This window comes from Dendronephthya gigantea, unplaced genomic scaffold (assembly GCF_004324835.1).
Source record: "Dendronephthya gigantea isolate DGI-Jeju-01 unplaced genomic scaffold, DenGig_1.0 000000F, whole genome shotgun sequence".
NCBI lineage: Eukaryota > Metazoa > Cnidaria > Anthozoa > Malacalcyonacea > Nephtheidae > Dendronephthya > Dendronephthya gigantea.
In genome coordinates this window covers 5,795,126-5,822,531 of record NW_021163010.1, presented here as the reverse complement: position 1 = coordinate 5,822,531, position 27,406 = coordinate 5,795,126, and the positions used below count along the sequence as shown (strand labels likewise).

Below are 27,406 nucleotides of genomic sequence, written 5' to 3'. Positions count from 1 at the left end.
TTGCAACCCTATGCATCTATATTCAATCATCGATTTCATAAGTATCATTTAAAATATTATAAAGTTTTACGTGTCACGTGTGTGTGTGTACGTACAAAAAACGCGACAGTGGAAAGCAGCCCGAGGTGACATTTATGTTTTGGGCAAACACTGGAAGCAGTCTCGCTATAAATGCTTCAAATGCTATTTATTTAAATTTTTTACATCCAAGGCTTCTGGAACATGGGTATAGTATAAGAATTAAAACCTGACGCTCATTGGAGTAAGCTTTCGAGCGTCTCGAGATACCCGTTTAAACACCTGTCATACGCGGTAACCGTCTAATATTAAAAATAGGAAATATATTCAAGCGTGCAATAAGGTTCATAGAACTTGTTGAAAACTCCTTTTATTTATCAAAACAGCTCGATGACGATGTTTAAAATCAAAGCCGTGATAGAAAACAATTATGTTATTATAACATATGCAGAACCTCATGATGATGGTTTTTTCGTTTTTCGCCATATGGATTATTTATTGTGCTGTTATTGATGCGCGTTCATCGACGCGTAAACATCTATGTTTACATGATTATATATTAAAGCTTTCCCATATATCTATATATGAGTAATAGCCTATATGAAGCATTAGTTGAAATTTTGTTCATGCATGGGAGATGTCTACTCTAAATTGCATATTTGGAATCGACAAAAAGGAAGGATCTTTGTACTATGCAACAAAAGCTGCTATTAACGAGAAATCTGACTACATTGCCATTGACGAGACCATTTCTGGCTCGGTGGAATTACGGAAAAGACCTGCATATAATCTGTGCTATGAGATTTCACCAAACGATGATATTATAAGATCCAGAGACATGGATGAGAAAATGAAAAGATGTCTTAAAGGAAGATGGAATGAGGACATTATAATTTCAAGCAGTTTTCTGTTGTATGAGAACGAGGAATCAAAGGCAAAGAATTTCTTTCCTGGTCTCGTAGCAACGTTTAGCAGTGATGATGAAAATGGTTCTGAAGAAGCGACGTTCTCCGAAATACTATCCACGTTGAAGGCCGAATCACTTGAGATACCATACTCCATGATGAAGCTCGTTTTAACCGTTGACGCAGATGGCGACCGGAAACATTTGCTTCGCGTATTGAAACTCAACGATTCTCAACTCCTTGAAGCTGATGTATTTGAGGTTTTTCCTGTGAAATACTCCCGCCACCATCCTTTATTCGACTTTAAAAATTCGATATTCAAGAGCTTCAATGAGACATGGGAAATTCTCAAGTTAGCAAATCTCCATTTAAATTCAATTGGTTCAAAGTTACCTGAAATGAAAGAATTGCTACGCGTTGCGGAAAATTACTCGACGAACACTTATCGTCATCCATTCATTGTTATTGAAGGGCTGGATGGTGTTGGTAAGTAGAAATGGTCCAAATAAGAAAAATCATTGTATTTTACATTACGAATGCTGCTATATTATTATTTAGAGGTGGAAATATGCTATATATGCTTAATTGTTTTTCGTCGTGATCTTTTACAGGTAAAACTACTTTGGTAAGGAACCTGAGCATACGACTTAAGGCTCCAGAAATTAAAAATCCCCCTGAGGCAATATCTCAGTATAGAGAAAACATGACGAAACAGTGTCAACCTTTGTGCAGAGCTTTCTTCTCTCTGGGGAATTACCTGGTGGCTGAGAAGATTAAAGATTCTTTGAAGAAAAGTCCAGTTGTTCTTGATAGGTAAGAAAATAAAAGCAATCGTGTTCATTGTTCTACATTATAACGATAGATGCGGGGATAATGATGTGGAGAAAAAAGTGACAGAGGAAACTCGTGTTTTTTTTTACAATCAAATCGTCAATGCATTTCGTTAGCAAACTGATTCTCCGTCCATTTACTAGATTTTGGCACAGTACAGCGGCTTATGCTATCGCAATAGAAGCAAAATGTGGTGACGAAAAAGCAATTCCACCTGCTGGAAATTCCGTGTACCAGTGGCCTAGCAATCTTCTAAAACCCACAGCCGTCTTTTTCTTAGAACTGAGTGAAGACGAGCGTCAGAAGCGGCTGACAGGACGAGGAGGAAATGAAACGGAGGAGGAATCCCAACTGAGAAGTTGTCCGTTATTGCAAAGAAGGCATGCAAATTTTATCATTAAAAGAAATAATTTAATATAGAATATTGTTAGAAATAATGCATGGGTATATATGTATAGATACGAGAAAGGTGAAACTGGATAAATTCGTACGCAATATAGATTCTCTCTCAGAGTTTTAATTAGTGGAAATGGCTTGCCTCAACATAACGTTGGATTGAATACAACAAAAAGTGCCATCCACAGCTAAATAAAGTTTTTTAAAGCAAACTAAAAATTGGCGTAGCCAGCATGAAATTTATTGTTTTCACAATCAGTGAACACACCACAATATGGCATAGCGGGACAAATCGTCAGGTTGGCTACGCTACGGATACTGATGCCGGAATTCGAAGATGCAATAATCTGAAAAACATATTGTATTTTTGTAGGTTAATGAAAGCATACAAAAACATGGCCAATCCTAGCTGTATTGTTATAGATGCATCAAAGAGTGAAGATGAAGTCTGTGAAGATGTTGTCAGGGAAATGATGAAACGAAATATTCTCAGCTACAATATTTCACCCCCGGAAGTACAACAGGGCATCCAAAACTGACCAAGCTTTCATCATCTATTCAACTGAACGCTCTCTCATACGTTTTAAGCCGATGATGAATCCTGGGAATCCTGTGACGTTGAAAGAAAGATTTAAGTAAAAGAAAAAAAAACCTTCCATCATCCCAAGTGCGAATAGTCTAGGGGTCGATCACTACAATGGTCTCGCAACTGGCAATTTATTATGACCTTGAAAAAAAGATTAAAATCAAATAACATTTTTGTTATTACTCTTGAAAATCAAATTTAATTTCACGAGAATTGCCATTAGTACTAATAACAGTATGTGCACCTTCCGGCATAACTTGGACATACCAGCACGGCAGTGGTCACACAAAGTCAGCGTCAGCTATGGTGACATGCCTTGTGATAAATTTATGTAAAGTCACAGATGAGCTATATATCTGTGGCCATTTGGTATACTCGACGTTGGTAGTAAAAAATAGTTAAGATCGAATATACCAGTGTATATGGTATACTCGACTTTGCAGTAATAAAATAATTAGTGAAGGTGGAATATACCGGATTATGGTTTTGCCACTAACCAAAGAACGCCTTTACTGATTTTTCTGAAATTTTCACGATTTAGAAAACATATATTTGTCATGTTTTGTCGCTCAACTGGTAAGTGGAAGTGGTAAAGCGGAAAGCCCTATTTTATAAGCTCAGTGGCCGGGTTAAACCACTGGGTTAAACTCAGTGACAGTGACGTAACACAAAGTGAAGATGGCTGCAGAAATTATTCCCATTTGTTCTATTCAGAAAATCGTCCTGTACGAAACAAAAGCGGTTAGTGTTGACTATTGAACATCGATTTGTAAGCCTAGTGCGATAATGTTTTGTTTGTTGTTTAGCGCTATTACCTCGTGGGCTCAAATGTTTCGCAAACAAAATTTCGTGTACTGAAAATTGACAGAACTGTGCCATATCTTTCAATAATTGACGATAAGGTGAGTAGTGGTTTAATACAGGTTGTTACTTGTCAGGTTAGTATCGCAACTCTTACAGATTGAAGTTCTTATTGTGGAAGATTAATTTAATATCCTTTATTATTTGTCCAAACTATAAAATAGGCGAATTGCAAAATCCCGAATAAAAGCCATACTTAATACTTTATAAAGTTTGGCCTACTTTAATAGGCATATGGTACATTTGTCTTACATACAGGTAATAATTATGTTGCTGATATTTACTCTTGGAGTAACTCTAGAATAGAAAGACAATTCTTGCAGTTGCGTCCCCAGCATCAATAAGTGGGATGGACATATTCATATATGTTCACAGACTGTTAAAACAATCAATTTAAAAAGAAATGAATAATGTAAAACATGAATATATGAATAAGTCCCCCACTTATCAAGCTGGGGATGCCACTGAACTCTTGATATTTTGGCCTGATTCTGTACAGATAGATACTGCATAAGCCCGGGGCAGCGCCAACCCTAGAAGTTTGAGGGGGACTTCCCCAGCCTCCTGGTGGGGGTGCCAAATATAACCAAAAACAAGACAAGTCAGTTTAGTGATGAATTTAAAATAAATTGCTACAAAATCTATCTGGTTTTGTTTCAATCTCTACTTTGAGTTTCAAGATGTTAATTTTGGTACAATGTTATGTTTTGTAATACTTATATATAGGTTGAATATGATAATGATGAGATTAAACAGTTACTAGCAATGATTAATGATGGTAACATTCCAAAGAATCCAAAGGCTTACGATAAAGATTCCACTGGTCTACATCGCACTGTCTCTGCTTTTGGAATTGTAGGTTAGGAATTGTGAATCCAACTATTAAGTGATTTTAATATTCTGGGATAATAGTATGTGTCACAAAACTATGGAGACTTTTACATCATACATATTACAATGGACAGAAATGCATATATACTAATATACCTACCTGCAAGTGATATCTTATGAGCTGCAAGTTACTATTGCTTGAAGCTAAGGATGCATGAACTTCAATAATAAAAAGTTATGCTTAATTTCAACCAAAGCCTTGGAGGTTAGGCAGCCTAACAATGTTAATTATAGCCTCTTGTACAGCTTATAATGTTGTATTTTTACCATTTTTATAGGGTTTATTAGATTTCTTGAAGGATATTATATCATTCTGATATCCAAAAGGGAAAAGTAAGTTTTAAATAATTATAGGTAATATATAAAATGTACATGTTTTGAGAAGAGATCATTTATACTGTTATTTTCTAATATTGATTAAAAAAATAGTATTGATTCCATAGCCAAAACATCATCTGCAATGTCACAGTTAATGTCTAGATCATTTTATATTTAGGGTGGCTCAAATTGGTGGAAATACTATTTATAAAATTACAGATACTTGCATGTTTCCAATACCGAATGCAACTGTGCGAGCAAAATATCACCATGATGGGGAATCCAAGTAAGCTTAAAATTTTTCTTTTCTGTGAATTGTAGAATTGTGCTAGCAACATCTGTTGCTTCCACATATGTATCAAAAAGAAATTGTAATATAATATAATAATAAAAACTGGTGAAAACATAAACAATACATGAAAAATGCAAATGAACAAACTGAAAATGTTCATAAAATGGACTGAAGGTTTCTGAACGGAATTGTTGCCCCTGTTGAAACTAGCTAGTTTGCCATCATGCCCGGGTCATGATGCCAAAGCTACCTCAGGGAAGACCACATAATGGTCGTACCTGGTCATGTATTAACATTTTTTGATAATGCAGCGTGTCTGAAAAAGGAAATTGCCTCCTTAATTAATATGCTGTAATATGCTGTAATGCATCAATTTAAAAATATTGAACTCAACAATTTAATTTTGCATCCCCCCAAAAAGGAGTTATTATGGTATATTTTTTATACCATAAATCCATAATTTACTTGGATAAACTTATAATCATGTGTTTAAGATTACTGCTACAAAAACGCTTCTTCCACCCGGGAATCGAATAGTTTGCATATATATATGCTACAAATTTTAGTGTGTTTTCAATTCTAGATACCTGAAAGCCTTTCAGAATGTTGATCTGTCTAGCAATTTCTATTTTAGGTATGTAGTGAATATGTAGCCTATGGGCCTGTTCGCAATTTTGTTGCGATTTTATGTGCGATTTTCGTCTTTTAATAGATATGAACGAGTGAATTAGTTACGGGTGTTCAAATAAGAGCACGTCAGAGCATTCATAACTCATTCACATCTATCAAAAGAAGAAAATCGCACATAAAATCGCAGCAAGAGGCAATTCAGTTTGCCAATGAAAACGCAAATTTGGTACACTAATGCCCCGTTTACACCATGCACAGTCAATTTACTGGTGCGGCACGGCTAAAATGGGTATCCGACTACCCGTACCTAATTTTATTATAGTTCTCAGACTACCATTACAAAGGCTGGGCACGGACGAAATGGACACGGGTACCCAGTTTAGCCATACCGTGCCGATCGATAACTTGAGCGGATTGCAAACGGGGCTTGAAGTACAATGACTTTAATGAATATAGAATATCAAAGTCAGTAAAAAAGCACGCCTTTAAACTCTATTTTACACCAGTTTTTCATTTCTTATAACAATGAGTACATATTTTTCAATTAATCAAACCTAAACTCCTCGACTTCAAACTCAAAACTTTGAAATTCAATTTCTTGTATCTCAGCAACAAAATACAACGCTAAGGCCCTGTTACACGGTGCACTTTTTCTTGCACGCCTTGCACCGCAATTCTACTTTTGTGATGTGTAAACTTGGCAAGTACAAAACTTTTTTTATTATACACTCCATGGACGTTTCTACACTTGCATTTTGAAGACTCTTCACTAATGTACATCTCTTGAAAGTAGAATTGAACTGCAAGAATTGGAGGAAAAATTCCACCGTGTAACCAGGACACTTAATTTTGTTAAATAATTTTATTAATAATGAAATTCCGATTCTAAAGCCGGTGAGTAAGTAAAACTTTGTCGCAGGCTAATACCGTGTTTTCTTTTAGTTATACGTATGATCTTACACAAAGTCTTCAATACAATATGTCTCTTCTTAAACGTTCGTATTTCAAATGTCCGTCGTGTGAATGTCAATGTAATCTGGAAGGAGATACGGGACATGCTAAAAAGACAGACACTAATTTCGCATCGAAAAGCGAATGTAAACAGCATTCTTTCACAGCTCCTGATTTGACACAAGTTAAAAGTGAGGAAGAGTCTGTAAACATCACAAATGGAAGTGATATGAAGGCGAGAAGGACGTCAAATTATATTAACGAAGACTTTTCAACAAAACACGGCGGGGATGACACTGTGGAGACGCAAGAGTTCCAGACCAAAAGGGACAAATCATGCCACGAGTGTGCGCGAAAACGTGTCTTACATCATTATACTGTATCAGGTCGTGGAAAACCTTGCATGAAATTTGTCTGGAACAAACACATGTTGAAAGACGTTGACAAAATCTTGCATTCTGATTGGATGTTATATATTACACATGGTTACATTGGACAATGTAGTATCTTTTTTAAAGCGATGTAATTGTTCTTGCAAATTGTATCCAATTATTGTCGACACTATCATAGGACCTTTGCACAAGACATGAAAGAGGGCATCTGGACAAATTAAAGTAGCATAAATTTCGCAAATCAAAACACAAGAAGACTTTACTTCGTGCATTGTTTTCGTCAGCCACATGAACCTTTACCGCTCACATAATAATTTTTTTTAGACAAGATATATAGCTTCTGGAGGACAACTCTTAGGGATTATATGTTTTCTATGCAGTGGGTCTTTACATTCAGTGTTTGGACGCTGCTGTTTTCCTTAATGTAGCTTCTAGATATCAGTGTCTACGGTCGGCCATTATATTTGACGTTAATAGGAAGAAGGTCAAATGAGTATGCTGGAACAAGATTCTTGAAGAGAGGCTCCAATGATTCGGTATGCAGAAATAATGTTCATTCTGTGGTCCTGTAGGGTCTGTGGTGGAGTAGAGCCTCGTCCTCGTTTCCAGGTTTTCGCGTGCTGCGTGTGCTAAAAGGTTATTGTGCCTTTTGTTATTGCCAAAAAGATATTGTGCCAATACGTGAAAAACCTGGGAACGAGAATGGTGGCGCCTGTGGTTGAGTAGAGCCTGTGGTGGACTTATTTTAAAATTAAACCCAGTGTATTATTGCATTCAGGGGTATGTAGCAAATGATGTTGAAACGGAACAAATTCTTCACGACGCTTCAACATTGTCTTTCAAAAGCGGTCGATACACTTCCTTTGTACAGATCCGTGGCTCAGTTCCGCTATTTTGGTCTCAGGTATACAGTTTAATAAATAAATTTTAATAAGATATTCTTTGTCACCAATTCTTGTAAATTTTTTTTTAACTTTTTATTTGTCAGGAATTACAGCACGGTGTTGTACCAAAGCCTCAAATACAAGGTAGGCCTCCTTTAGGCTACCCTTGATTTTACAGAACTGTCGATATATAGATGGGTTCTTTGAGTGTTTACAGGGCGTCTGTATACTTCTGGTACTAAGACCAGTGCTTGCTTTGTCGGCGAGGACGATCGACGATTAAGAAGCCCATGCATGTAGTTGTAGATTTATTTTCATTCAACTCTGGATCTGCAAAAACAGCGAGGCTTTGCGCTTTATATGGTATTCTATAATTGACCGTGTTGACTTTGAAGAATGTTTAATTCCAACTAATAGAACATAGCCCTATGTCATTGTGAAACGCAAAGTTCATTGAGATAGTGGCTGTGTCGACAATAGATTCTATTTTCAAAATGCTTTCATCACTCCAGTTGATAGATCAGATCCGTATGCTGCCTCTGCTTCCCAACATTTCAACAGTGTACTAGGAAGGTTTGGATCACCGATTATTGTCTTTAATCTTGTCAAGGTGAGTGTTTCAAATATTTTATATACATTTTTATTGTTCTATAAAATGTCATAAAAACATTTTGTAATTAAAATAGCGCCCTTGGTTCAGTTTCGCAGCTCCTCTTATGTAATTTTCTCGTCAGTTTTATACATGAAACAAACGAAAAATATTGGTTCCGAAGATTTTAAACATTTTGGGGTAGATATTAGGTTGTCCAAGAGTTTCTCCCCCCGGGAACAGCACCAGACCCTGAAAGTGCAAACTGCATGATGCTGAGGCGAGAAGTTTTTCTGAAATTAAAAAAAAATCTTTAACATTTTGGGTAATGAAATACTATTGTCAGAGGTTTTGGTTTTTTGCTAAGAATGATTAAGACCAGTTATTCTCAAGTTCTGTGGTAATACACATTTCTTTTGTGGTAATGTATGTTTATGATTTTCAGAAAAAAGAAAGAAAAAGACATGAACAAATTTTGGGAGAAGAGTTCAAAGGAATTGTTGAATATTTAAACCAATTTCTCCCACCTCAACACAAAATCAAATATATCTGGTTTGATATCGCCAGAAGTTCGAAAAAGCTTAAGTAAGCTACTTTTTTAACCAAAAGCTAATTGTCTTAAGCACAAAAGAGACCACGCTGTCCGATTCGGTCCGAAAAATAATTTTCCTGACTGGAAACCAGCCCTTACAACTATGTAATAATCTGTTGTATCTGTTGTATTTTACATCCACAATACTTTCTTTTATGCCTTGCTTTCCTTGAATCGTATTTAATAACTATGCTTTTGCATGTCAACGCTTTTGTTTTGGTCCCATTCGCGTGTTGCATTATTATGTGAAATTGAGTGTTATTTTGTTCTTCTTGTTTGCATCGGAAGTTAATCCAAACGTATTGCGACTGCAATGTAGTTACATATGACTGTACACTTAGTTATTGCTTCTTTTTATTTAGTAAGGATTTCAGGGTTGTGAAAAGATTACAGCGATATGCCAAAAAGGTGTGAATCAACTTTATTACCACAGATACATGAATGCCCTCTTTTAATTTAATAAGGAATGATAGGAAAAGTTAAATAGTTTAGTACGGTTTGATGTTTGATCATATTTAATGTTATAAATGCATGTCTAGATAGTTGTAAAACTGAAAGTTTGCATGTATAAGCTCACTTGAACAAATACAGTGGCCTATAGTAGTAGCAGCCTGAAATTCGTCCAAGGTCTGCCTGTCAGCAGGTTTTCTTTTCTTTTTTAGTTTGTGGAATCCGTGGGATTTTTCCACAGTGGCCAGGATCTTTATGCGAATGAGATTCGGTCTGATGATAAGTAATGACAACATGATTTAAAACTCACAACTTCTTCACGTTATATATTTAACTTTTAATTATATAAGCGCGCAATGATAATTTTTTTGTGGTTGCATGTATGTCTATTATTGTAATAACATTTTATACAGACACAAGCCGCGTTTAAACTACGTGCTTTGACCTTGGACTAGCTGGACCAGGCCTAGAGCTAGGTGTGAACGCAGTTTATCTGACCTAGACTGAACCTACGTAGACTTGGTCTAGGCCACAAAATCCAGGCCAACAGCAGAAGGTGGCCTGAACCAGGCTTGGACCTGACCTGGGGCACAATTTTTGTAATTTGAACGGGTTTTACCTAGTCCTGACAAGTGACAAATTTTTAACTTAATATTCATGAATATTAAGGTGGTTAAAGGTTGGTGGATATCGAAATATAGAAACGTCTGGCCGACAACAGGTAAAGAGACAGAGATTTTCAAGCCACCTCTTCCGGAAATATATCATTTTAACGTTTCTCGGCTTATCATTGATGTATATTTTCGTCTCTGTAATATAGACAGGTGTTATTCGGGTAAATTGCGTTGATTGCTTGGATCGAACCAATATCGCCCAGTTCGTCATCGGAAAGCAAGTTCTTGGATTTCAGGTTTGTTGACAATATCGTACTACACATATAGGTAGTGTATTCTTAGATGCTTATCTTTGACTGATTTATCTCAAATTATCAGGAAACTGTGTTTCTTAAAGCAACTGATAGATATTATAGTTATGCTTTTAGTCATCTAGGCGCTGCCAGTACCGTCTAGATATATTGTAAGTTTCAATTTAAACGGTAATTTGACGAACATTTGTTTCTTCCTAGCTGTACGCGTTGGGTATTATTGATAAACCCGTTGTAAATTTTGATTGTGACGCCGTCAGGTATTATTCATGGTCTCAAATATGTTTTTATCCGTTAGGGTATATCTTACATATTTTGTTTAAGACCTATGTATTGTTTCAGAAAATACAAAACAGCAGATTCCGAAGATAGACATAATTATTGTGCATGGCTTATACACTTTTAGCGTGAATATCAAGAACACAATATGTCTCTACTATGTTTTCCACTAGGTAAAGTGTTTCGATCAAACTGATTTTTCGCTCGATTTTCTTTTCAATTGTGACCGGTGAAGGGAATCCGCTATGGTTGAATTCTCGCAATTGAAAAGAACATCAGACGAAAAATTTCGTTCGGTCGAAAAATTCCGCCTGGTGGAAAACTGCCCTTAAGTCTCTGTATTTACACTCTTGTTTTAGCTCGAATATTAAGAACACAAGATGTCTATCTTCGGAATCTGTTTTATTTTGTATTTTCTGAAATTGTCTGCTTGCCGTGGTTGTGTATTATTTTGTTATCTTCACCGCTAGATTGTTAGAGGATCTGTACGAAGATCATGGCGATACATTAGCTTTTCAATATGGAGGTTCCCAGCTAGTTCATAGGTAACAATGTACACGATAAATGTCCATCAAGTTTTACTGCATTAATGCATGCAATATATCACAGTATCACAACTGGAAAATCGTAAATAAAGATTCTGTGTCATGACATAGTTTTGGACGAAGCATGTGATCAATCAGGAACCTGCATTATCCGAAAACTATGCGTCATAGCGCATGACCTTATAGTAAGGCATTGTACTACAGAGATCATGATGATTAAATGTGGTTGCACCTGCTTAAATATGTAGCAATTCAGTCTCTAAGGCCCGTATCAGACGTCGAACGTTTCATGTGTAACAATGACTTTAGCTCAATTAACATTAGGCTTGGCACATTAAAAATTTGACGTCTGAAACACTGTCTGGCCTAACCATTGTTGCTTTCCAGAATTGACACATATCTGAAATCTGCGCCATGGAAGTCATATTCTCGTGATATTTATCAAACAGTACGGAGGTACTATAGTGGAGCTTTTACTGGTAAGTATTACTACTTTTCTTCGTTAATGACTGGCTGCTGCTGGGTACAGTATAGAACTAACAATTTTGAATCGTGTCTCGTATTACGTACGTACCTTATTATTATTATTATTATTATTATTATTATTATTGAAAAATTACACATCAAATAGCTATTCTAAAAAGCTAAATTGCGATGCATATTACAATATTATGCTAAATTGCGATGCATATTACAAACATACTATAAGCTAAGTATTGCAGTTAAAAATCATCCTATCATATCTTATATCTATAAAAATTGGTATATCATATATTAAGATCGTAAAGTATTTAAAAGTTATTATATCATATATTAAAAGAGTTATTAAGAGAAATTTTTAAAACTTTTATATCATATATCAAGAGAATTATTACCTTGTTGCCGTGGACGAAAAGGCGTTTAACGTCTTCTTTTTAGATACCGAAAAACAGCAAGCGATAAATCTTTTTCTTGGAAAGTTTATTCCTAGCGAGAATTGTCTTCCATTGTGGGACCATCCAACTGATTATTATCTTCATCACATACCAATTCAACATGATAGCTGGTCGAATGAAAATGGGAAAAGGTATACTGATATATAGCACGGAATAATAAACGCACGAGCTGAAAAAAATATAAAAAACTGTCTGTTGATGTCTTATGTGTGTATGATGCTCCTTTTTAAACGACGATTTAAGGCCCGTTTACACTTGCAATTTTTGCTGCGATTTTATTTGCCGTTTTTACTCCTTTCGATAGATGCAAATGAATGATGTCTGTGAATATAATGAGGTTATGCAGTAACCAAGGTTAATATCGTAGGAACCGCGCGCGGACTGGGCACAATTGCAGCGAAGGGCCTGGGAAGAGGCTCACGACTCTGGAAAGGAGCGGATATAGCGAGGAATGAGCACGCATGCAAAGAATCGATTAGTGTAGTTAACGCCTGCAAGAGATGTAGTCGGCGAGTTAGAAAATTTTTTTCCGGGTCACGATACACCCACCCTTCAAACACAAAGAACGGTTAGGTTACCTCCACTGAACAGTTGGTTCAGTGTGATAAGGTGCAGACCTCGGGTGATCAGGTCCGGACTAAGCATGCTCACGTCATGCGGACCTGAATCCAAGTAAATGATAGTGTTAGGGTCGCGGCCACGTCCGCACCTAACCGTCCACACGGGTAAGTATAGTGACGTCCGAGATTAATTACGGCTGTACAAATAAGGACACTTATATGCATCAGAGCAATCATAACTTTTTGCTCGTTTCCATCTGTCAAAAGAAGAAAACCGCACGGAAAATCGCAGCCGAAATTGCAAATGTAAACTGCCCTTTACAGTAAATACTTCCGATTGTGATTTTGGAGTTAGGTTTTATCCGCTTCATTTTACCGAACTTTTATTTTCTATTTAGTTACACGAAATGGTTTGATGATGAAGTTGTTGCTTCTTTACCGTTGCCTTGCCAACAAGGTTAATAGTTCCATTGGTTTCTTGTATCGCACTGTCTATTGGAAAAAAATGTCTCATGTCTTTAGTGCGTGGTATTGCATGAGTATAATTGGAAATTATATTAACTTTTTGCCCTTTGCTTTTTAGTGTCAAATCAGACATCCATTAACATTTTTGAAGAAAGTGTTGCATTAAACAAGAGTAATTCTGATTTATTTTATGACTACTATCAACCCGAGGAATTGTCTGGATTTAAGTTCTTGTTTTCATTCCATTTACCATCGTCGTACAGGTAAAGCACATCATAACCTGCTGTTTATGATTTTTGTTTTATGAACATAGATGGAGTTTAGCCTCCTGCACAGGCCTCTCTGGCTTTCTTTGGGGCTTCCCTTAAAATACGAATTAAAAGATGGTTTAAATTTGTGTTGAGCGCGTTAAACTACATTAATTGATACATAGATGATTCTTTTACGCCTTCATTCCTTTCAACAGGCTGTTTTCCCCAGCAACTAAAAACGACCCAAGTCCTTTCGTAGTACGTGCAACCGGAGGTGGCTCTGGCAACCAGCATGAAGCGAAACGTCCGTCTCTACAGCGGGCAACGAGTCCACATAGTGAAGAGATGAGTTCGGACTCTGATTCAACGTCAAGTTCAGATTCAGATACTTCACCTAGTTGCAAGAAAGTTTCGTATTCTAACAAGGAGTTTGAGACAAGGCCGCATATATTAGGGCGGGTAATTAAAATAATAAATCTATTATTTACCAGTTTAGTCGTTTCGTGTGGGGAAGTATTTCCCTCGGTCTCAAAAACCGAGGAGAACCTTCGGCCTCGGGCGTTTTACTCGAGGTGCAAATCAGCTGAACGATTTTTTTCTGGATTTCTGGGTTTCACTTCTGTGTGTATCTTTTCAGGCTGCTCTTCCCAATATGAAAGATTACTACGGAGTTGCGATTCTCGAACCAAGCAAAATGTCAGAACAGATTTATCAGAGGTATTTATCACAGAAAACCTTACAGTTTATTTACATTATAATGGCCTCCATTTTGTGCCAAATACTAAACTGGCATACCCTGTATTCCTCAAACAACTAAAGTAATCGATTTCTAAACATTTAAACAAAAAACTCTATAAAGTACGTAATAACTTGCAAATTGTGACCTATTTATGTAACCTTTTTCGGAGATTTATATGACCTTTTTCGGAGACAATTTTCTTCTGTCGGTTGACATGGAGACGTCAAATTTTAATTTTTAAAATGCGTTCAAGTGGAATATTTTCAGTTTTGTAGCTGTAAACCGTTATGCAAATAAGTCTGAAGGAGCGACAAACCACGTGCACATTTCTTGGATGGAGCGGTACGTTGAGCGTTCAGGCTCGTTTACACGTTAAGGCAATTTTTGCTGCGATTTTGTGTGCGCGATTTTCTTCTTTTGATAGATGTGAACGAGTAATTAGTTACGAATGCTCTGATGAATAAGAGCTCTTATTTGAACATCAGTAACTGATTCACTCGTTCATATCTATCAAAAGAAGAAAATCGCACACAATATAACGTCATCCATTAGCTACTCTGGGTTTTAATGAATTATTGTACAATGATTTTGTATTGTTATTGTGTATCATGTATTTTTTCAACAGAGATGAGAAGAATATCCGAAAACAGTTTGATCGCTCAGGAGAACTGTCTAATTTGAGTGTCTCGTCCGCTTTGATGTATAAAACATATATAGATAACAGTAGGACGGGTAGTTATACTATTAGTTCAAAAAGTATGTCAAAGTTTGAAGCTTTTGTGCGAAGCTAAGAATCAATCTGCACAGCATTTTAGTTTTCTGGAGGTTAATATCTACCTTCATCTTCACTCTAATCAGTGGTTTTAGAGGAGGTTAATCGGTCAGTTAAGCAATTTTATTATGCCATTATTAAAATAAAGTTAAATTATTAAAAGAGTTAACCTGTTTAATTGAGTATAACTTCAAAACTAAGACGTCTGTTACACTGAAATAACTTTCGTTAGATTCGTAAATGTCTAAATTAAAATTTGTTATATACCATGTGTATTTTGATACAGTATTCCCAGAGATATCGGCGTTTCACTTTTAATACGTGCTTTTGAAAAGTACAAAAATTAGTAAAAATGGCATATTAGCTAAATAAGAAAAGATTATATTTATGATTATTTTATTGGATTTATTTTCAATAAAATATTTTTAATCAAAAACAAGAAAAGTCAGTTTAGTGATGAATTTGAAAATAAATTGCTACAAAATCTATCTGGTTTTGTTTCAATCTATACTTTGAGTTTCAAAATGTTAATTTTGGTACGATGTTATGTTTTGTAATACTTATATAGGTTGAATATGATAATGATATGATGAGATTAAAAAGTTACTAGCAATGATTAATGATGGTAACATTCCAAAGAATCCAAAGGCTTATGATAAAGATTCCACTGGTCTACATCGCACTGTCTCTGCTTTTGGAATTGTCGGTTAGGAATTGTGAATCCAACTGTTAAGAGATTTTAATATTCTGGGATAATAGTATGCATCACAAAACTATGAAGACTTTTACATCATACATTACAATGCACAGAAATGCATATATACTAATATACCTACCTGCAAGTGATATCTTATCTTATGAGCTGCAAGTTACTATTGCTTGAAGCTAAGGATGCATGAACTTCAATAATGAAAAGTTTGCCTAATTTCAACCAAAGCCTTGGGGGTTAGGCAGCCTGACAATGTTAATTAGCTTCTTGTACAGCTTATATATATATATATATATAATTATATATATATATATATATATATATATATATATAGCTAACTAATTAACCATTTTAGTTATACGTTTGGTACACGTTGGTCATATTCGGCACATTTCCTCCTGTAGAGAGGGCTCAGTTTTCCAACGATCTTCACATAAAAAATTAAAAGCTTTTTGTTTACGCACTGCTCTCAATTTTATGTAAGTTTTCCCCTGACAACATGAGCCTGCACGAGTGGGAGAAATTTAGCTAATTTGGACCAGCGCGAAATTTAGCTGCGATATTTTTGCATGCAAATGAATGTGTGCATGATAATGGGGATGAAGATGATTCTACACTATTCTATAGTTTCTGGTTAATCAACTGACAAGAGCTGTTGTTTCTTCAATTCTGAGATAACATCATCACAGACTTCCTCTCTACTCTTTGATGCATCAATAATAATGCAGTTAGGATTTTCCATGTTCTTGTACGCTTGAACCAATCTGGGGACATAGACAATAAAACAGGATATGAATTTAGCTCACATTATATTACCATCATATTAACAGCGAGTGAAAACTCATGCATTCAAAAATATCTAAAACCATTTCCGGCCCTCCTTTTACTTAAACCGACTATACTGCAGTGAAATATAAGTAATTCTGTACAAAATCTCATCCCGGAATTGTGGCTTAATAATTATAAATGTACTAAAACTTAATAACTCTATACTCTATATGAATAATAACACCCAACCCCCCCCCCCGCCAATTACCGTTCTAGTTTCGGCCCTGCCCTCAGTGCACGGTCAAACGAGTCGATCAGAGCTGAAACCACAAAATAGGAACTGCTAACCGCTCAAACCTTTCACATAAAACGAAGTGTCTTTCTTCTGTCGCAGGAACTACGCACGGTCTTTAGGCTAATGAATTTTTTTACAAAAGTGACAATATAACGCAAAACGAACTTGCCTTTTTCGCAAAAACTGACAAAATCTCAGCTGTAATTCTTCTTTTGTTTCTTCTTCTCCTCTTTTGTTCATACGTTGAGCACGTTCACTCTCGTTCAAATCCAAAAAGATAACGGCTGAAGGCTTTAGTAGATCTCTAGGCCACTGATATATGGTGTGTCCTTTTGCTGGGATGTTTTCTTCACTGCCACATTTCCCTTCCAAGGCAATCGCATAAGATGCTGAACTGTGCCAATACCTAGTAAATGTTAAACAATGATGAATGATGATGTGGAAGCGAAGGTTTGGTTAACAATATTGAACATTATTCAACATATACCATGAATGGGAACGCACATGCACTAAAGAGAATTATATATCTGAATTACATAAATCTCAAATAAATCAAGGTTTGTTTTGTGTAATAAGATATTGAATATAGAACAATGACGGGCAAACCAAAAAAGAAATGTTCATATTAACATGATATACATTACACATTTCAGAGGCTTCATTTCAAGTGCTGCCCTCAGCGACTTATTTTAAAAGCTCATAACAAATGTATCACTCGTTTCTTTGACCTTACCTATCAAGAACAACTGGCTTTGTAGTCAACAAATCCTTGATATCTTCGGCAATAAGGTAATTTCCTAGGGAGTAGAATGCCCGGCAGACCGGTTGACATTGCTTCACCATTGCTTCTCTGTAATTACCTATGATCTCTGGCGGAGTATGGAATATTTCAGCACTAATTCTTTTAGCCAGATTCTGCACTAAGGTTGACTTTCCTATACGGGTAAAAAAAATTTATAAACTATACGTTCCTTTTTTCCGAAATTGATTTTGGATTGTTCATTGTTCACTGACTAACAGGCTAGTCCTATTGAAACAATTTCATTTTCAATAGAAATCAGCCTGGCATAATAGAATATATGAATATAGTCCCCCTCAATTAACGTTCGATTGACGCCCATGTTACACATGCATGCTGACCTGGATCGAATGGCATCACTTGTTCTTAATTAAAGGAAGCATCCAGAGATTGGGGGAGGGAGCACCAGCTTACAGGGGGACTTTTGGTTTTCGTCTGAGTGCTTTCGATTGTAACTGTGCAGACATAATACTGGATTTTGCGAAGCAAAATAACTAGGAAAACTCTTTCGACAGTAGCCAGTAGTCTGTTAGTATAAATACGGGGTTGGGACGAACTAATAGGGAAAATTTTATCATAAAACGGCTCTAGTGCACTCTTTTTACCACATAAATAATTTCTCTGCAATTTTTTCCCAGTGCAAAAAGAAGGGGAATGGTAAAATTTATGCAAATATGACGCAACATTACAGCTTCCGATTGGCGTTGAATCTTGAAATACGATTGGACCCCATAACTGTCTATTTATCATTAACATGCTATTATTAGGCTATTTACGTATTATACACGCTATTACGGGGCTATTATTATACAAGGAGTATAAAAAAACGCAACACTAAAGCCCCGTTTACACTACACCGAATTTATCGGCACGGCACGGCTAAAATGGGCACCCGTACCCAATTTTATTAGTGTTCAGGCTACCAAAACAAAGGCAGAGTACAGATGAAATGGGTACGAGTGCCCATTTTAGCCGTGCCGTGCCAATAAATTGAGTGTAGTGTAAACGGGGCTTTAATCTTCACGAATATGGCGCTTTCTATCAATCACAAAAGATCGAGAATTACGAATATTGATTTTTTATGATGTGCCACGTATACAAACTTAGCAGGGTTGCAAGATTTGTGAATTTTGGAGGCCAACTTATTCTTCTTTGTTTTCTTTGTCTTAGCCTTCTATTTTCTTTGTTTTCTTCACGGTGCTAATGACATTTTGGCAATTTCAAATATTGACAGATCTGGCAACCCTGAAATAGCAACTTACCAACACCATCCAGGCCTTCGACAACAATAAATGGATTTGGATAGGCATCTGTCGGGGGGAAATTCTTATTTACGTAAGTTTCAGCTAAATGTTGCAATTTCTGCATGTCAGTAAGCGATGAATTGCCCTCGGCAAGTTTGAGTGTATTTCGCGTCTCTTCAAAACTTTTGAAGACCGAGTGCCCGAAGTCAAACGATGGATGGTGGCCGGGATATTTCACTGGAAAGACCACGAATTGATCAATTTTCTCTAAAGCCGCTGGAGATTCGCATGATATAACATCAACGGTATACCCAGCCCCTGGTTTGCCGACGGTTGGTTCAAATTTTAATACGGTGGGCATACCAAACGTCTTGGCAAAACCGATTATCTCTTTTGTATACTGTTGGGTATTAGTCTTATCTTCATCGTTAAATGTTACAACAAAGCAGCTTCTGTAAGATTTCACTGCCTTGGAATTCTTAACTAACAAGAAACTGCTCCAAATATGCCCACTCATACCCCACTTTTCTTTAAGACATGTTTCCAAGTTACGATCGTTAATCCTTGCTTTAATGATGTCTTCTTCGGGATCAACCCAGTCGCACAACTTATATAAAATATTATCCGCAAGCATGTTCTGCTTGACGTTCTCGTGAGTTTCTTCATTGGAATATTCTAGACTAAATTGATTTCTTGTCACAGGCGACGCTAAGTACAAAACCCTTTCGTTCAGGTTGATTCCGTAAAGGCAATTTCGGAGTATAATATTTACTCGAGTTGCGATTTGAGTTGACATACTAATGCACTCAATGTACCAGCAAGTATTGTTGTATTATATGTAAGAGGAAACCTGTTGTTGGTTCCGGGTATAAATAATATCAATATGATATGTTTCGTAAGTGGGTATATATGCAGTGGTATATATGCATAATTGCCTACGTGGCAAAGAATTGCTAGCGCAAGAAAAGTGCTGCCTAAAATTGTATGGATTAAATTTATCACAATGCACAATGATGTAAAGTGCAGCAACTTCAAAGTTCAAACAGACGTTTAATTACTCTAAGCACCCCAAGTCATGTAAGTAGGTTCAATGAAATTCATTTTAACTCCAATTCAGCTATACATGGCTACTTTTGTGTAAACCTGTTGTTATCTAATACAAACAACATTGCAACTGCCTTGATAAGTGATAACGAACGTGCAATTGGCACAAGCAATCTCTTAATTGCCATTCGATTTTAATATTTTTTTGTATTGATTGGACAGTGTATTTAAACATACCTATTACAAAATATATAGTAACGGCAACCCTATTCTGTTATTCAAACTATGTTAGCTGCATGGAGTCAAGCATTACTTGGCGATTTAATCGCCAATTCCGCTTAAGCAACTAGGTAACATGAACAAACTGATTTCTTTCCATTATTCTGAAATATTCTTTAAAGGCACAAAAAACCACTTTAAATTCTAAAAATTGAACGAAGCAGAAAAACCCTCGAATCCCTTTCACTTTCTGTCGAGTGTCCACGTCGGTGTGCACGCAGTGATTAGTGTGCTCCTAGGAATGCCATGGAGTGATGTCACACCGGAAATCGGTGAAGCAAATTAATTAAAGACGCCAACTTCTAGAAATTCCGTATGGAAAAGCCTCCAGGCAGTCAGGCTTCAATGGACAGGAAGATGAGAGCAGACGTATCACATCTGACGGCTTTCTATAAGTTTTGTGAGGTTATTTACAGAAGTTTCATATATTTGCTAGGTTTGGTATTAGATATCTTACAATCGAGCAAAGACAACTGGTCCTCCGATACGCATGAGAGCGTCTGTTGTAAACCAACCAGCGTCAATTATCACTTTACAAGAAAATGCAACTACAAATGTGGGTTTTGTTTCCATACTGCCAAGACATCGTTTGTCCTGCCAATTGAAGATGCTAAAAAAGGACTACAGCTGTTGAAACAAGCAGGTAAACACCAAAATTACCGAGCAATTACAATGCAGTCACAGACTTTCACATTATGATTTATTCAGATTTGTTTGCGTAGGTTATAAAGCCAGCGTGAGTGAAGCTAGCGTGATTTCCGCTATTGCATTATTATTGACAACTTTATTTTTTATGTTCAAGTCGGTCATGTTGAGTATTGCCTGGGGATACCGGGGTACATAGAGAAACATTCCGTGAATACACAACCACCTTGACGTGTTCGCGGCAATTACGGTTATTACTTATTTACTGCAATTTCCAGTTGAGCGTGAATTGCAAAAGTTTGTTCGTTAAGTTTTGTAGTTTTAGAGCAATGTTTGTGACGTCATCTAATAATGTTGTTCGGGGACGCTCACAAAGTTGTCAAGGGAAACTGTCAATTTTGTGACTATAAATTGAAGATCTGTATAACGAGTAATAGCCGCTATTTTCACAGTCAGGGCCGTAGCTAGAAGCTTAATTGGGGGGGGGGGTGCATATTCATATATTCGTCTTATGCCCGAATGATTTCTTTTGTATGCTATTGTTCCTACGGTATACGGCAAACATAAGTATATGAATATACACCACCCCCCAATTTAGCGGTCTAGCTACGGCCCTGTTCACAGCATCTATTTCTAGCCGTTAGTCAAAAACTTGACATTTTTTCTTGACAACTTGGTCAGCGTCCCCTGGCAACATTATTAGAGGACGTCACAGAAATTGCTTTGAAACTACAAAAGTAAACAAACAAACTTTCGCAATTCCACGCTGAATTGGAAATCTCAGTAATAGATGGAAACCAGACTTGACGTTTAAATTTCTTGCTTTGGAAATTTGTGTTATCATAATCATTCACTTCTTATATAATGAACAAAATATGGAACAACTTTGTTTCTTTTTATGCAAAGGAATTCTCTATGAAATATATTCCTATATTTTTAATCTTAAACTAATTAATTACCTATATTTCATTTTATTTGACTTCATGCACTAGCGGTAAATAGTTTCTCACAAATCCCCCATATACATGGCGCATGAAATATATTTTTCATGACTAAAGCAAATTGTATGTCATAACTGGTTGTACACTGTTGTTTTCTGATAAGATAAGCTAGCAACACGTATTTTTAGGGATGGAGAAAATTAACTTTTCCGGCGGTGAACCGTTTATCGAAGGTCGACACGGAAAATTTGTTGGTGAAATTGTCAGATATTGTAAAGAAGAACTTGGACTGAGTGTTAGCATTGTTTCAAATGGAAGCCTAATCAGAGAGGAATGGTTTAAGAATTACGGTACGCTTTCTAGGAAATATTTCTAGTAACAAAATATGAGCTGTTTTTCGGTAAAACATCTGCAAACAGGAATAATATAACAATAGAGCTGATGTTCGCGGGTATAAATGTGTTTTTGGCCCGACTCTGAACTCAATCGAAATTGAATATCTCTGCAAGTATTTGGGCTAAAGACCCCAGAATAACAACTAACGATAGCGCTTTATTTCAAATTACCCACCCATAGAAACCATATACTTTTAGAAATTTATTTGTTTGCTGTTGTCTTCAGAATGTCTGAATTTTACATATTATCATTCTGTTATAATTCTGAGTAATTTTTGGAAAAGGATGTGAAAAAGAATCAGAGGAATAGTCAAATAGCGTTTATAGGTTTTTTGCAATTGCCGCCATCTTGGTTGATTTTTCAAAACATGTGCACAAATAATTTTTTCGTCGTTGCTGTATTTTAATACCCGCCCAAGGACAGAGATGATAAGCAGTTACAAAATAAACAAGGATAAAGTAAATTAAATCAACGCAGTTTGTTTTCTTGAAAAGCAGAAGTAAACTTTTTAGAGTCAACCAAGATGGCGCCGAGGGGACTGACTATGACGTCATATCAATGATATCATATGCAAACTGTCGATTTTAAACCACACTCTGACTTCAATGTGTGTTCTTTAATGACAATCCCAATTGCATTACAGTGACTACCTATATAATATTTAGCTATAGCGAGCCTGCAGTGCCATATGCACTTGAGCCCGTAATTTAAACATCAATTACATCATGATCTACACAAACCAAGAATAAATGCCAATGCATTGTAACGATAGAAACTGATATATGTCATATAAAATATCGATGTTTTCATGTAATCTTATCCTGCATGCACAAAGCTTTGCGATCAGTAAAGACCAATTTACGTGCGCGAGACAAACAGAAATTCAAATATATACATTTCGACTAGCTCAGTCAGTCTGTACCGTTTTTTTTGGCCTAACTGAAGTATCTCAATTTGTATTCATTGATCAATGAATTTGTATCTCAATTTTGCTTTCAAGGCATGTACCTAGACATTCTGGCAATATCCTGCGACAGTTTTGATGAGGAGGTCAATATGATGATAGGTCGCCATCATAACAAAGAAAGACATTTGGATATCGTGAGACGAGTTCGAGATTGGTGCAATAAATATCACGTGGCATTTAAGATCAACACCGTTGTGAATGTATACAACAAGAACGAAGATATGTCCGAAGCAATTCAAGATTTTAACCCTATTAGATGGAAAGTAAGTTTGTTCCAATCTTTTGAAATTTGAATGCAATATATACGCTGTAAAAACAAATTTTTTAACAAATCATTTCAAATTGGCTGTCTCAGAATCATCTCGTTTTGTTCAATTCCATTTGGTATAAACGAAAAATTTGGTTAAATGAATTCATGTATGATGAGTCTGAGGTAACCAATTTTAAATATATATATATATATATTTTATAATATATAATATATAATATATATAAGAACTAGAAAACATTTTTTCATATGTTTCTATACAGTTGTGTGGGAGTTTGGAAGAATTCGAAATAACGTGAAAAAACTCGCCCTACAGGATCGTTTTCCCACTCCACTGATTATGTCTCGCGCGTGTTTCTGTAACTGTATAGAAACACGGGAAATGTTTTCTATTTTTTAAATATATATAGTTTAATTTCATTAGAAGCGCGATCACATAAGAACTCCTGCTGAACGCAACAGAACAAAAATTAAACGTTTAATTTTGGAAAAGCAAACTGCAAACGTTTTTCAGTCCAAAGTGTCTAGCGCTATATTTATTGTCTGTTACTCATAGGTTTTCCAGTGTCTGTTAATTGGGGGAGAAAATGTCGGAGAGGAAGCGTTAAAAAATGCAAAAGAATTTGTCATTTCTGATGAGGAATTCCAGTCGTTTATATCGCGTCACGCAAATGTTAAATGTCTCGTTCCAGAATCGAATGAAAAGGTATGTCATTCAAAATATTTGGATTGTAATTTGATGACTTGTGGCAGTTGCAACGTATCAGTAAATATGTAAATATGAGCACTACATGCGCAACATTTATTGCAAATTATCTTTGCGAGGAATTCAAGCAGTAGGGAGAAGATACTTGTGCTTTGAAACGGATTCTCATAATTATTACTGCATGCCGGCTAATTATTACTATATGTAAAATTATTCCTGTAAAACCGGGTGCGTGACGCCGTGTCCGAGCGAGCAAGAGGTCTGAGAATGATTTTGAAGTTCTTTCACGTTTTTACAAGTGTGGATGGCCGTCATATTGGCAGGTGGTGGACCTGGGGCCATGCAGTTAGTTCAAAACTATGTTAGCTCTAACCCTGGGTTAAATTTCAATCCGATGTTTTGGTTTATGTGCTTCTGAACCGCTCTTGATTTTAAAACTTTTACAAAATAGGACTTCTATCGGTCCGGGAGTATGGAAAGAGATTTTCAACTTTGTAAACAAGCGATTTTTATTTAAACAATTGATGTAAAGATTTGCTTTAACCCATGCAGGGTTAAGCTAACCGGTTCTTGAACAACCGGCCTCTGGGGTCCTGGTTGCCATGCCCATAGTGACCTGATGGCGAGTTAAAATACGCGATATCCACATGTTAATAGAGATAATATGTTATATACCTTAATTTTGTAGATGCGCAATTCATATTTGATCCTTGATGAATATGTAAGTGAAATATCAGCCTTAGTTTACCGAATATAAATAATCGTTTCTTAAAACATCATACTGTTCTGTCCGTGATGCAACACGGTAGGTGGCGGTACAGGGTGTCCCAAAAAATACCAAAACAATTGAAATCAGCCATAATTAACAATGTAATAGCTGGAGTTTGAATGCCATAAGCATCCTGTTGGGACCCACAAGTGTACTAGTGTATGTATAAAGTGTATAAATGGTTGACATTTTTAACTGTGCAAAAAGTTTACATCATTTGTTTGCCGGATAAGCAAACCTGCATGCTTTGATCATTAACAGCGTATACGATCATATATATACAAACGCTTTTATAGGTTATGCATGCATGTTGATTTCGCATGGTTGCCAGGTTCTCGCGCGTTTTCTTACATCACAATGAATTGAATCAAAGCAGGATTCATTGTGTGGGCTGATCTACATGGCTACCAGTTCACTGCGCTACCATGCATGGTGATATATAGTTTTAACATTCTCACAAACTCTACCCACGCTTGTCAGAATGTACTAGCTTGCAGAGAATAGTTTATAGTCTGTAACTCAACGATGTAGTTTGCAAGTTCTATATATAATTATCTAAAAAGGTTTTTTATTTTCTAGATGCGATTTCTTGATAATACCAACGGGACCAAGAAACCTTCAAAATCGATTCTCGATGTTGGAGTGCAAGATGCTCTAAACGATAGTGGTTTTGATGAACAAATGTTTTTTAAACGCGGTGGAAAGTATGTTTGGAGCAAGGGTGATATGACTCTTGACTGGTGATGGTAATTCATGCATCAATTGTTATTTGGTCCGCTGTATATTTGATATTCAATTTATACTCATGGTAACATTGACATTATAGTCATATTTAATTTCTACAACAGCACCCACACTTTTTCACATGGCAATCTTGGGTTGACAGTGCAAAAACATATGCATGCAGCACAAAAGTTTTCTTGTCCGATCCTTTCGTGTGGATGATTTTCCTTGAATTCTTGAAACATACCTAGTACCACTGGTCTCGTCTTCATGTTTGTCATGTCAGTTCACTATAAGAAATGCACATGCATACAGGTTATATCACTCAAATGTTGTCTGCACGAATATGTTTCTCGTCCGTCATTTAAAACATGCAATGCCGGCATGAGTGATTGCCTGAATTAAATCAGTATACGCATGAGGTGCATATTGGTAGATACCTAACACGAAAACAAAATAATGAAGTATAAAAATTGAAGACAATCAAGTAAATACTTTATCTTCTCTGTAAGAAATAGCCTCTCTTGAGCCTTTCTTGATATTGTTCGCTTATTCTACGGTTGTAAATTTCAGCAAAATTTTGAATTTGATCTGATTTTGAATAATTATACCCCTCAGACCACGCGTCATGAAGGGAGTGAAGTATTCTGATTATCGTTTCAGTAAGATTATATAAGAAATTCGTGCAGCCCCTGAGAACGCGAGGCATCGAAGAGCATCGTATATCATACAACACATTCTACACGTTATATATCGGTTCATTGGATATATTTTCTTCCAATCTGTTAGGTTTTTTTTAATCGACGGAATATCAATTTGCCAAATTAGGGCAGACGAATTCAATAAAATAAGAGGTTCTGAAGTATGCAACGGCTATATCTGCTCTGCGACTGTAGATGAGCGCGTTTTCTAAAGCGGAGGTAATCATGTACTATACCTCAACGTCGGCAAATATTTCATGTAGCTAGAATTTTCAAAAATGGACTACGAACTTCAATCTTACAGTAGTTTCACTCACCATAAGAATGATACAGTTTGTATCTCTAGACTGAAAACTCCATCTCCACGCATAAATGACGCATTTTTGAGCTTTTATAACCGTCCACACATTTAAGTTGATTGGTGTCCTTCTTAAGCTAAAGAAACTTGGTCCTTTCCTTCTTTGTTTTTCTTCTTTGTCGACACGCGCAATTATAATCTCACAATTTTCCTGTTTTGGAGTTTTAACTAAACTCATGACCAATTCTGTCTTATATTGAGCGATTACACCAATTGAAAGTACTTGAATTATTAAAAAAAACTTGTTTTACAGTTAACTTTCCGTTTCTTCCTAACCGAAAATGGGTTGGAATAAGAAATTTGAATATTGAAATGTTAATGCTTATAATTGCATGTGCGATGTCTCAAAGTCAAATGAGTCTGCTGCGCTGACTGACAAGTTAAAAGATAAAATATAACTTTATCCGTCTAAAACGTACGAATCATGAAACAAACTGCCGAAAAGCAAACATGTCGAAATGTATATAGATGCATGGCCTACGTCATAGACCAGAGCATAAAGGTTTTTTGAGAGTTCGTCCAAACAAAGAATCAAGATTCGAGAGGCCATGCCATAGTATTGTCCATACATGGTTCGATCGCGATCGAATCAATATCCTGGTTCACACGGCCATGCAGGGCGCTAAAACGAATTGCCATGCTTTCACGAATTTTCTTGGTCGGATAAATGGGAAACGGAAGTGTTTGATATTTGCGATCTCCCTTTTCACGTGTTCTCACTCCGGCCATGTTTTGTA

General features: G+C 36.3%; 4 protein-coding genes across 5 annotated transcripts; 3 read left to right on the top strand and 1 right to left on the bottom strand.

Annotated features, from left to right (window-relative positions):
• The first annotated feature begins 595 nt into the window (after nt 1-595).
• LOC114515951 (UMP-CMP kinase 2, mitochondrial-like) lies at nt 596-3,237 on the top strand. The gene is made up of 4 exons (XM_028535276.1): nt 596-1,409; nt 1,535-1,736; nt 1,898-2,134; nt 2,524-3,237. Exons 1-4 carry the CDS (start codon nt 656-658, stop codon nt 2,687-2,689), a joined length of 1,359 nt encoding a protein of 452 aa, XP_028391077.1. The 5' UTR covers nt 596-655; the 3' UTR covers nt 2,690-3,237.
• A 68-nt stretch (nt 3,238-3,305) lies between these two features.
• Nucleotides 3,306-15,454, top strand: LOC114515941 (polyphosphoinositide phosphatase-like). The gene is made up of 26 exons (XM_028535264.1): nt 3,306-3,477; nt 3,543-3,638; nt 4,324-4,456; nt 4,767-4,821; nt 4,985-5,092; nt 5,682-5,732; nt 6,671-7,182; nt 7,507-7,607; nt 7,850-7,975; nt 8,060-8,099; nt 8,468-8,565; nt 8,990-9,129; nt 9,499-9,544; nt 9,799-9,869; nt 10,256-10,307; nt 10,407-10,496; nt 10,713-10,771; nt 11,261-11,335; nt 11,723-11,814; nt 12,254-12,401; nt 13,229-13,287; nt 13,414-13,558; nt 13,762-14,005; nt 14,184-14,263; nt 14,553-14,627; nt 14,911-15,454. Exons 1-26 carry the CDS (start codon nt 3,415-3,417, stop codon nt 15,074-15,076), a joined length of 2,925 nt encoding a protein of 974 aa, XP_028391065.1. The 5' UTR covers nt 3,306-3,414; the 3' UTR covers nt 15,077-15,454.
• Nucleotides 15,455-16,106: 652 nt separating this feature from the next.
• Nucleotides 16,107-19,726, bottom strand: LOC114517631 (UMP-CMP kinase 2, mitochondrial-like). Its single transcript, XM_028537420.1, has 4 exons — nt 18,891-19,726; nt 17,563-17,764; nt 16,999-17,235; nt 16,107-16,530 (listed from the first exon to the last, which is right to left on the bottom strand). The coding sequence occupies exons 1-4, from the start codon at nt 19,666-19,668 to the stop codon at nt 16,401-16,403; spliced, it is 1,347 nt and encodes a 448-aa protein (XP_028393221.1). The 5' UTR covers nt 19,669-19,726; the 3' UTR covers nt 16,107-16,400.
• On the top strand, nt 18,840-26,261 carry LOC114517643 (radical S-adenosyl methionine domain-containing protein 2-like). 2 transcript variants are annotated; one of them, XM_028537438.1, is made up of 7 exons: nt 18,840-18,963; nt 20,632-20,838; nt 21,970-22,131; nt 23,178-23,407; nt 23,969-24,118; nt 24,807-24,839; nt 25,467-26,261. In XM_028537438.1, exons 1-7 carry the CDS (start codon nt 18,921-18,923, stop codon nt 25,629-25,631), a joined length of 990 nt encoding a protein of 329 aa, XP_028393239.1. In that variant the 5' UTR covers nt 18,840-18,920; the 3' UTR covers nt 25,632-26,261. The 2 variants fall into 2 exon arrangements, with proteins under 2 accessions (XP_028393239.1, XP_028393232.1); XM_028537431.1 differs by lacking the exon at nt 18,840-18,963 and having other exon boundaries at nt 20,480-20,838.
• The last annotated feature ends 1,145 nt before the right edge of the window (nt 26,262-27,406 follow it).

Bases quoted from the DNA above. Each gene is read 5' to 3' on its own strand.
- LOC114517631 (XM_028537420.1), bottom strand. From the start codon at position 19,668: ATGTCAACTCAAATCGCAACTCGAGTAAATATTATACTCCGAAATTGC. The intron at 17,765-18,890 runs GTAAGTTGCTAT...TTACCCGTATAG, and splicing joins CGAAGGCCTGGATGGTGTTG to GAAAGTCAACCTTAGTGCAG. The intron at 16,531-16,998 runs GCAAGTTCGTTT...CTATGTCCCCAG, and splicing joins TGTCAGTTTTTGCGAAAAAG to ATTGGTTCAAGCGTACAAGA.
- LOC114517643 (XM_028537431.1), top strand. From the start codon at position 20,511: ATGGAAAAGCCTCCAGGCAGTCAGGCTTCAATGGACAGGAAGATGAGA. The intron at 20,839-21,969 runs GTAAACACCAAA...ACGTATTTTTAG, and splicing joins ACAGCTGTTGAAACAAGCAG to GGATGGAGAAAATTAACTTT. The intron at 23,408-23,968 runs GTAAGTTTGTTC...TGTTACTCATAG, and splicing joins TTAACCCTATTAGATGGAAA to GTTTTCCAGTGTCTGTTAAT.
- LOC114515951 (XM_028535276.1), top strand. From the start codon at position 656: ATGTCTACTCTAAATTGCATATTTGGAATCGACAAAAAGGAAGGATCT. The intron at 1,410-1,534 runs GTAAGTAGAAAT...GATCTTTTACAG, and splicing joins TGAAGGGCTGGATGGTGTTG to GTAAAACTACTTTGGTAAGG. The intron at 1,737-1,897 runs GTAAGAAAATAA...TCCATTTACTAG, and splicing joins AGTCCAGTTGTTCTTGATAG to ATTTTGGCACAGTACAGCGG.
- LOC114515941 (XM_028535264.1), top strand. From the start codon at position 3,415: ATGGCTGCAGAAATTATTCCCATTTGTTCTATTCAGAAAATCGTCCTG. The intron at 7,976-8,059 runs GTATACAGTTTA...TTTATTTGTCAG, and splicing joins TTCCGCTATTTTGGTCTCAG to GAATTACAGCACGGTGTTGT. The intron at 14,006-14,183 runs GTAATTAAAATA...GTATCTTTTCAG, and splicing joins GGCCGCATATATTAGGGCGG to GCTGCTCTTCCCAATATGAA.